This window comes from Sciurus vulgaris, assembly GCF_902686455.1.
Source record: "Sciurus vulgaris genome assembly, chromosome: 18".
Lineage (NCBI taxonomy): Eukaryota > Metazoa > Chordata > Mammalia > Rodentia > Sciuridae > Sciurus > Sciurus vulgaris.
Window position 1 is genome coordinate 14,144,672 of NC_136479.1, and position 10,710 is coordinate 14,155,381.

A 10,710-nucleotide genomic window follows, 5' to 3' on the forward strand; every position below is an offset into this window, starting at 1 on the left:
CTTTAACCGTGCTCCATCTTTCTGATGGTGAGCCCCCATCCCGAAACCATTGTGGGGTCCTCCTCAACCAGACATCTCCTTCACACTCAAAAGACACTCAGGAGAGGCCAAGAATTGTAGTATGTGTGGGCCAGGGACAAAGACTAGATAGATAGATAGACAGACAGACAGACAGATAGAGAGAAAGATAGATAGATAGGTAGGTAGATAGACAGACAGACAGATAGAAGGATAGATAGATATACAGATAGGTAGGTAGGTAGGTAGATAGATGGATAGATAGGTAGATAGATAGATAGACAGAAGGATAGATAGGTAGGTAGGTAGACAGAAGGATAGATAGACAGACAGGTAGGTAGAAAGATAGATGATAGGTAGGTAGGTAGGTAGATAGATGGATAGGTAGGTAGATAGATAGATATACATAGACAGACACGTAGGTAGTTAGGTAGGTAGGTAGATAGGATAGGTAGATAGATGATAGGTAGGTAGGTAGGTAGATAGATAGGCAGATAGATACATTTTTGTAAAAACTCGGAGCTTGTCAGAAATACAGAATCTGAGATCTACAAAACAAGAATATGCACAATCCCGATGTGTATTCCTTGAAGTTTGAGCAGCACTGTCCAAATTCACAGGCTCGAGCTGCATGTTGGAAACACGCATGTTTAAATGCGGGTGTCTGACTGCAGGCCCAGAGATGGGCAACTGGCTGGTCTGAAGAGAGGCCACCTCCCAGGTGATCCCATGAGCAGCCAGGTGGAGAACCATTCCTCTAAAGCATTTAGCCTGTAACTCACACTGATGGGAATGTTCAGGAACACGGTTGAGTCAAAACTCATTTGCAAGCAAATATTCCAGTTCCTTTGTACCCAGTTGGAATTTGGAGCCTGCAAATGTCACTCTTTCCTTTCTTCTCTTCCAGAATCATCACCTATCTTTACTGGCAGATCACAGAGGGAAGGAAGATTATGATCAGGCTTCTTCATGAACAAATCATTAATGTAAGTCCCATTGGGCCCTGTGTTATCTGCCTCCTTTTGGAGACTTTGTAACAGACATTTCCAAACATACTCTGAATCAGAGAGAATAAGTAGTACAATGAACCCCCATAACCCCACCCTATACAGCCCCCACAACCATCAACATTCAGAAACTTTCATTTGATCTACACTGTGTCTTCCCTGAAAATCTCTGGATTATGTGTTAAATTTTTATATGCATCTCTTTAAGATAAAGACTTTTCAAAATCATACCTACAATATCATCCTTGGACCTAAAAAGGAAAACTTCCAAGAATTGACTACAATCATCTAAAACCCAATGCTCAAGCTTCTTCAGTGGTTCCTTCCAGAGTTTTTTGCATCATAGATGAGCTCGGTTGTTCACTGTAGCGGATCTGCTGTTTTCTTCGTGAGCATGTGACTGGCTGGGAGCCACAGCTTAGTGTCACTGCCCAGCATCACAAGAAAGTTTGAAAACAAATCTCACTAGCCCAGGAAAAGAGCAAAACTCAAACTCTGAAGTACAGATTCTACTGCATATGCATGATTTTCACACCATGGTAAAGTTGGAAAATCACAAGTCCAACATCCTCTCTGGGACCTTCTGTACTTCATGGGGTGGTACTGTGCCCTACTGTGGCATCCCTCAAGATAGATAAGGTCGGATGATCTCCTTTTCTGTGATGTTAAGAGTGATTACTGGGTCCAAGCTTCTTTAGTTCCATGCATCTATCATAGAGTTCCCATCAGCCTTTCACCTAATGGATTTAGCAGGCTTTGATGGTGTTGCCTAGAAGATCCATTATATCATAGAGAACACAACCTAGTGATACTCTAATTTTACCATTTCTCTTGTGTTTATTGACTGGAAATTATATCAACAAAGACTTTTTACTTATCAACTATACGATTTCCTTGAAATGCAGTGCATGGAGGAAAGCCAGGGTAAAAGCATGATTCGTTACCGTTATTTATATTTTCATAATGTTGAGTTCTTGTCCTTGGGTATTAGTTTGCTAGAGCTGCTGTAACAAATGCCACAAATTTGATGGCTTGAAACAACAGAAATTTATTGTCTCACAGGTCTTGAAGCCAGAAGTTCAAAATTAAAGCGTTGACAGGGCTTGTTCCTTTTGAGGCTGTGAGGGAGAATCTGATCCATGCTTCTGTCCTAACTTCTGGTCATTCTTGGTGTTCCTTGGCTTGGGGTTTCATAATGCCAATCTCTGTCTCCATCTTTACAAGGCCTTTTTCTCTATGTCTATTTCTTCTTCTCTCCTTTTCTAAGGACTTCTTGTTGGATTTAGGATCTGTTCTAATACAGGCTGATCTCATCCCATAATCTTTAATTTAATCACATCTACAAAGACCCTATTCCCAATTAAGGTCATATTCACAGGTTCTGGCATTTGAACTTAAACATATCTTTTTAAAAGAGGGACGCTATTCAATCCATTATACCTAACAATTTCCAAATATAGACAATGGGGATTTAAAAATTATTTTTTTGAATATATAGCTTAAATATACATTGATATCTTTCAATTGCAGTCGTTTTTTTTATGCCCAAAGAGTCTCATTCTTTGCTAGAAGAAACTCTTTGAATTAAATCCTGTGTTCTTTTGATGTGACACCAGAGACATTTGATAGTTTCCTTGCTCTCTGGGAGAACAAGTTATTCTAGGCTCATCTTGGTTCATTTCCTGTTAGAGAACAGGAAGCAGCTGTTTCTACAAAGAGTCATGGTGAAATGGTAGTTAGAGACCACAGTCTTAGGTACGGGGGTGCTTATTGATCGATGTCCTGTTCTTCTAAGCACCAACATAGCTGTGATATGAGATCTTGTTTCTAGAAGTTTGGGAGAGAAATAGGACTCCCCAGTGTCTTATCTGCTCGATCTGTGGGGTTTCAGATAATTTGAGTTTGTTCTTTTGAAGGTAAAGGAAGGGCATGAGTTAGTTATGCTCTTCTTCCTCACCCCTGGGCAGCTTCACCAATGCTTATCTGATGCAGAGCTCTGAATGTTTGGGGCAAGTCTTACGCAGATCTCAACACAGGAATGATTTGATTCTAAAGCCTTGGGTCTTAGGACAGTGCTGGATAAACTGGGGAGAGGTTTGGATGGCATCATTTGAGGGCAGCATGTGCATCACTACAGGTCTTCCTGCTCAGGAGTCCTGCCCAGAGGATGGACCACAAAGGCAGGGACATCATCTCCAGAAGGACCCAGTCAAAGGCTGGGAGTAGGCTTTGCAACAATCCTCCTCAAAAAGGATTTGCTGCATAAAATGATAGAAAGACCAATTCCTGATACCTCCCTATCCATATCAATACAGGCAATACATGACATTTATTGAGCACTTACATGATGCCTGGCATTGTTTTAAGTGATGAACAAAAATATATTGTTGAATGCTATCTAGGGCACATGCATTCCTTTAAACTTCCATTTAAAATTAGGGAAACTGAGGACTACAGAGTGAAGTGATTTGCCCTATGTTGTTGGGCTAGCAAATGGTGAGCCAGAAAACTCCAAAGTTTGAGTTCTTCTTCTTCTTCTTTTTTTAATACCTTTATTTTATTTATTTGTTTATTTATTTTTTATGTATTTGTTGAGAATTAAACCCAGTGCCTCACATGTGCAAGGCAAGCGCTCTACCACTGAGCCACAACCCCAGCCCAAATTTTGAGTTCTTAATCACAATGCAGTTTGCCTCTCTGAATAAAAATCTGTTGGGGGAAGCCTGGGAGTTTGCATTTTGCACACTCTTAGGTAATACTAATTAGTATCCTCTGCTACAGGCCAGAGATTTCCAAAACAAGCTGGCTACAGCCCAGACAGCTGGAGGACTTGTTAAAAATTTCAAGAACGCTTCTTCCCAATAGAGGAATTTGAATTAATTAATACAGGAGGAATAAGAGATGTCAAAAATAGTTTTGAAGTAAACACGCAGGCAGAATATTCTACACATTTCCACTGCAGGGATTTGCAGGAAAGTGATGACACTCTCCAAGGAGAAGTCCGGCTCCCTTCCTTGTTTCTCTTTCCAATTTTGAATTATTGATCTCCATCAAACACAGAGACCAAAATGACAAATGAAAGCCACTTGACAGCCTTCTGGACAGAGACCCGAGCTCTGGCATTCCCAGTAGGAAGACGGCAGAGCCAGGCAATACCGGGTTATAGAATAGGCTCTGGGGCAGGAGGGTACCCAGGAGGGCATACTGCTGTAAGTGCAGGCTCCCAGATCCAGAGTCACAGAAACCAAGAGTGGACCCAGAAAGAATTTAGGGCACAGGCAAGGTTTTGTTTAGGGACTTCTGCCTGAGCCCGAAGTATGATTCAGCAGGGTCAGAGAAAGGGGGGTGGGGAGAGAGAGAGAGAAAGAGAGAGAGAGAGAGACTGATTGATTGTCTGGCTCAAGCAAAGAACAAAGGTGCCCAGTTTCATGGCATCTGTGGGGTAGGCAGGACTCAGTCTCTTGATGCCATCACAGACGTAGAGGTGGGACTTCAGTTCACTTGTGCTCTTCTTGGTGGTTCACCTGTCTCGCTCATCCTGTCTCCACCGAGGGGTTGTGCTTGTCACCATGCACATAAGGCGACAGTGGCTGTGGCTAACTTCAGTGACTACTCTACACCTGTGTTTGAGTTTCCCACACCATTGGGAATTTCCCCTTAGCATCTGGGAAAGTTTCTAATATTACTATTTTCAGAAGAGGGTGCACCCGCCTTGTCTGACGGTAGGTGGCGTTTCTGCTGACCGCAGCGTCTCAGCCAGCTGGCCGACCTTCCCAGCCTCCTGTCTCCTGCTGTACTATCTCATCCCCTAGTCTTGAAGACTGCTTTATCTTTTAACTCCTGACTTTCTGGCCTGGCTGCTCACCAGGCCATAAGACTCAGAGCTACCTGGCTGTCTTGTTTCCCGAGAGGTGTTACATTAATTCAGAGAGATTCTGAGTTTCATGGGGTCCCTGACTGTGTCAATAATAAAAATCCCTTTGTCCTAGACATTCAGTCACTTCTAGTTACAGGCTAGAGGAGGGTCTTGCTCAAGCCTGCTAGGGGAATTGCTTTGGAGGAGCCTCTTACAATGCCGGAAGACTCTGGGGCTTCATTTGCCTTGCTGTGAAAAGCTTCTTTCATCAGAAGAAAATACGGTGACAATCTCCATTCCATCCCTGTCCCTTCTTTTCACCGATTTCTTCCTGACTCTCCACCACCACTCATTCCCCACAGGTTGATCTTTGTTTTTATTTTCCTTCTTGGTAGGAGGGCAAAGATAAGATGTTCCTGATAGAGAAGTTGGTCAAGCTACAGGATACGGAGAAGAGAGCAAACCCCAGCGCACTGATACTGGAAAGGAGAGAGGTGGAGGTGAGGCCAGAGGCTGCCCTGGGACCCTGGGGACGCAGACTTGCCCCTTTATGAAAAGTGCTTCGGGGAACTGGAGACCGAGCTGTTGGGGGGCAAATAAGGCCTCTTCACTTTCTATGTTTAAGCATTTCTGTTGTTTTTTAATTAAAAAAAAATCATTTGATATCAGGTGTTGTGGCAATCCCGCCGACTCAGGAGGCTGAGGCAGGAGGATCACAAGTTCAAGGCCAGCCTCAGTGAGGCTCTGAGAGACTTAGCAAGACCCTGTCTCAAATGCAAAATAAAAAGGGCTGAGGATGTGGCTCAGTGGTAAAGCACTCTAGGTTCAATCCCTGGTACCAAAATATAATAAAATCAATTGATCATTTAACATATTCCGTGGTTGGTGCTGTTCTCAGTGCTGGGTCATTATGAACAGTGCTGGGTTATTATAAAGCCCCTGTCCTCATAGAGCCTGTTTGTTTCCTAAAACCTACTGATGCAGAAGTACATTCCACTGAGATGGAAAGTGCCCTGATATCTCACCCACCATTAATGCTTCAGGGAATACTCTTCCAGATCTTTTCCCCTAGACATTGGCAATCACACCTGTATCTACTTTATTTGTTACAAAGCAGGGCCATATTAAACAAATAGTATCTACCACAACCACACCTAATGCAGTATCTTGAATATTATTTTATTCTGTACGTATTTATGTATTTCAGTTATTCCCAGGTGTTTTCTTTTAACACTAAGAATAGTATGTAATGAAGCACTTTTTGTTATTGTTTTATGTGGGAATTGCTGCCCCAGGGCGTGCATGTGATAATGCTAATAGATACTATCACCTTCTTAAAAAGATTTTGCTGACTCAGTCCGACCAAGAGTGTATAAAGATGCAGAAAACCCTGCTCTAATTCCAAAGCCTCTGCCAACTTCCAGAGTGTCCTGGAAAATAGGAAACTCGCCTGAATTCAAATGCCACTAGTTTTGGAAGGTGTGATCTTGGCACTGTAATGTATTATCAATTGCAAATTATTACTGCCAGCATGCTTTGGGGAAGGGATCCAGAGGCTCAAATAGAATCCTCTCGGGTCATGGGTGTCCCAATATAGGGCCTCACGCATGATAAATAGTTAATATCCTTGGAATGAATGAATGAAATCATTGTCCCTAAAATGCTTCTTTTCTTGGTGGTGGTGCTGGGTATTGAACCCAGGGCCTTGTGCTTGTAAGGCAAGCACTCTACCAACTGAGCTATCTCCCCAGCCCCTGAGGCTTGGTCTTAATCACCAGTCCTTCATTTTAAAATAACGAAAAGCTCACAAAACACACCAACTGTGCTCAAAGACCCGGATCTACATTCTTTCCCAGTGTCACATGGCCTTTTTCTTCTTTTTCAGCAACAAGATCCTTTTGATTTGGGGGAACAGGCTGCTGTTCCTGGTAAGCAATGGAACTGTAAGAGAATAAGACACTAACTTGTCCAGGTGATACAGTCCTAGGCCGAGGGTCAGAATTGTGGGTGCATCAGTTGCATTCATTTGCAAACTGGCTTAAGCAAAAATCCAAGAATCATTCTTGTTTTCTCTCTGGCCTAAGACAGGAGTTTGTAGTGTCACCAGAACCTGGTTTCTCTCTTCAGTTCTTTTCCATGTTAGTTTCTTTTGCAAAGAGTCTCCTCCTGATAATTGCAAAACAATATGTCCTTAGGTTCAGTCCAGTGGGAGCATGGGGGACCTAGAATTTTCCTAGCCTTTCATTGGATCTGCTGGGGCAGTGAGCCCATCCATGAACCAATTGCTGTGGCTTTGAACATGTGGAGGTTTCCTTGGTCAGATCTGAGGGACATGCTGCAGCTGTAGGTATAGCCATATAGACCACAGGGACCGAGGGTTGGGAGGGGTGACTTCTTAAGGAAAATCTGGGACTAATGTCAGATGGGGAATGAATGGGGAGGAAACAAACAAACAAAAAAAATTGTCTTTTGGGGATAGTGTTTACTGTTGACATGATGGGAATTCAAGGGAGATATACAGAAAGTAAAGGGGAGAGGAAGAAGGTGTGAGAAGCTGTGGGACCTTTGAGTTCCACCTGGTCACTTCCTTACAGAGAGGGGACAGTGTGTGTCTGCATTAACCGCTCTCTCCTGTGTCCAACCCAGACCTGCGACTTAGGCAATCATTTCAAGATGATAATTCAAAGGCATGACGATGGTCCTGGTAAACAGACACCTAGCAACTAAAGAAAGAAGATAAAAGTGGGACTTCATCCGTGATACCTGGGCCTTCAGGAACTTCCTAGAAGAGGAAGCCACACCTTACCCAAGAGCCGGAACTGACCCACCCTGTCAATGTCAAAGTAAAATTGGGCCTGCCCTGCTATTTTCCAAATCCAATTGCTGATTTTTCAAGGCAACCTACTCCAGGATTTCCCAGTAAAACTGTTGTAATATTGAAATTATCCCACAAAATCTTGGGAAGAGATAATCTGGGAATGCTGCATTTTGTCTCCAAGAATTTTTTGTCTGAATGATTGGTCCTTAGGAATCTCTCTTCCCAGAACTCCCAGGACCTGATGAAGGTTTACAAACTGGTGCTAAGAAAAGTGGTCCAGAATGAATAAAAATGTGATCTTCAATCAGGGATACAAAGCGTCTGAATTGTGTAACTTGCATTCCTTGGTGATCCAAAGGTGCATCCTCATGTGACCCAAAGGTGCTGTGTATTCAGAAGTCTTGTCTCTGAAACTTTATTGCATACCAAGCGCAAGAGCTTTGGGGTTAGACTGGGGCAGGGGAGGTATGGGAGAAAAGTGGGGTGGAACTCTACCCTGCTAAGGTTTTACGCATGATCATCAGAGTCTTAGGCTGAACCAATCATAAAACCAGTGGTGGTGTGGTGGTGCATGTGTGCATATGAAGTAAATATGTGTGAATGTTTTTTGTTTGTTTGTTTGTTTGTTTTTAGATTTTTCAAATGATTGACAAGGCATGTGACTGTTCTTAAAACTGAAGGGTCCATTAGGCCTCACCTCCACCTTCCAATAGCACCATGGATTACAGACCAAGTCTTTAACGCATGGGATTTGGGAGCCTTTAATCCCAATTGTAGTGCTTTCTGGAAGCCACTCATTTAAAGAAGCTTTGTAATTTTTAGGATGAAAAGAGATAGCTTATGCAGGATCTGATCCTTAAATGGCTTCAGTGAAAACCACTGCATCATCTCTTTGGAGGCAATGAGACAATGTTGTGTGAAGTTCAATTATGAGGAGTGACTGAAGTAGCGTACAACTTACAGGGGTTTTTACAGTCTTTGAATTGACGATAAGCGATAAGCAAGAATTAAGCTCATGTCAAATCCATGTTATGTTCTTATGCCCCTTCTTGAGAAGGAAGTTCCAATCTGAAACAATTTGGAACTGTATCACTTCCTTCAAAATGAAGGGCAGTGCTTTAAAAAAAAAGATTGATATCATTTAAAAAAAGAAGTAAGCTCACTGACAGGCACTGTCTCTTTCCTCCTGCTTCAGCCTCCTGAGCTGCTGGTACCACAGGAATGCACTGCCACACCTGGTAGCAGCACTGTCTTTCAGTATGGCATCTAAGAGAGGCTCCCTAAATTTTTAAAATTGGGATTTTTCCATAGCATTTACATCTGATCAACTATTAGACTGCAAAGAGAGGTGCTCAGGTGCGGACAGAGAGGTCTTGAATTATAAGTAATGCCTTAGCTGGCAAGGTGGCGCATGCCTACAACCCCAGCGGCTCAGGAGGCCAAGGCAAGAGGATCACAAGTTCAAGTCCAGCCTCAGCAATTGAGCAAGACCTGTCTCTAAATAAATAAATAAAGTAATGCCTTACACCTGTGTGCTGTCAGGATGCCCTATACACCTGTGGTGCTTTCCAACTTGGGGACCTCGTTCTCACGTGTATCCCGTGAGATTGGGATGGGGCCGAGTCTGCATTTCTACCAAGTGCTGTAGGTCTGAGGGCCACGCTCTGTGTCGTGTGCATCTTATTTTTTTCTTATTTCACCTTCATAACAGTGCTATTCCACTGCCAACACGTTTTTCAAAAACATGTTCACTGACTTTTTCAGTTGAACCTCATCACCTTGTCACTGTGAAGCCACCAAGCAAGTGCTCTGATGACCATCTGACAGAAGGGAACTCAGGCGCACACAGGGAAGTGACGTGTCTAGGGTCTCAGCTCCTTAGTGACGGAATGGAGGACTCTTAGATCTGTTTCTTTAGCTCCAAGGTTCCCACACTCGAGTGTGCTCTGAACCCCTGGGAAGGCTTAAAACACCATCGTCTGGGGTGGGATTTGAGTTTGCATTTCTAAGTTCCCCCACAGTGCTACCATTGAGTAAAGGACAGCATCCTTTTTGAGAGGCATCCCAACTGATCCCCAACCTCTTACCATTGGGTGTTGTACTATTAAATTTCGAGTAGAAAGTTCAGTAATGGAAGAAATGAGGGCATTAGTCTTCAGTGACTTTGACCAAAGAAGTCCCATAACCTCGCCCTACAGTGACCATGAGTCTGTGTGAATAAAGGTCTGAGTGGATGTTCGGAACACGTCATTAATCCACATCTGTCCTCAAAGCTCTGGTTTGCCATTTTGTTGAAGCCCATTCCCAATGTAGGAAATGGTAGGTGTAGCTCTTTTGAGAAATTTGTATCTAATAAAAATATTTCTGTGTGGGTCAAGTTCTTGTTGAAACAATTGCAGGCACCAATCTCCAAATAAGAATATAAGAATATGATTATTGTACAATCAAGGAAGTAGATTTCTTAAGCTGTTTTTTTTTTTTTTTTTTTTTTTTTTTCCATTAGCTACTTCTTCAGCATTCTGAGGCTTACAGGGACAGTCCAATGAGCAGTAGAGGGTATGAGTTTCATTTGTATTGACTTTCTCTCCAAAAGAATACTATCATGACTTTGGTTGGCCCCTTGATTATACTGAATCATGACTCATGCAGCCCTAAATTTTTATCTCTGTAACTCTCCCCAGTTTCCTCAAGGAAGCTTCCAGTTGAATATATTCCTTAACTCATTCCTTTGACAAATATTTATTGAGCATCTACTGTATGACTGACACTGGTGCTGGCAATAATTAAGATGTTTCCCCTTATTGAGTCCCTGCTATGAGTCAGGTATGATAATAAGCAGCAGTTAAGAATGTGAGCTCTGGCTGGGCATGGTGGGCACATGCCTGTAACCCTAGTGATTCAGGAGGCTGAGGCAGGAGGATCATTATTGAGACCCTGTCTCAAAAAAAAAAAAAAAAAAAAAAAAAAAAAGGTAAGTTACTTAACTTCCCTGTGCTGTTTCTTTTACTATA

The 10,710-nt window shown here is 42.7% G+C and overlaps 1 protein-coding gene across 3 annotated transcripts in view; it reads left to right on the plus strand.

Annotated features, from left to right (window-relative positions):
• Positions 1 to 8,295, plus strand: part of TMC5 (transmembrane channel like 5) — a 73,458-nt gene extending 65,163 nt beyond the window's left edge. For all 3 annotated transcript variants that reach the window (XM_079120401.1, XM_079120402.1, XM_079120403.1), the window contains exons 18-21: positions 926 to 1,004; positions 5,277 to 5,381; positions 6,767 to 6,809; positions 7,528 to 8,295. In XM_079120401.1, the coding sequence (XP_078976527.1) occupies positions 926 to 1,004; positions 5,277 to 5,381; positions 6,767 to 6,809; positions 7,528 to 7,574 (274 nt within the window). In that variant the 3' untranslated portion in view covers positions 7,575 to 8,295. The remainder of the gene's footprint in view (positions 1 to 925; positions 1,005 to 5,276; positions 5,382 to 6,766; positions 6,810 to 7,527) is intronic.
• The last annotated feature ends 2,415 nt before the right edge of the window (positions 8,296 to 10,710 follow it).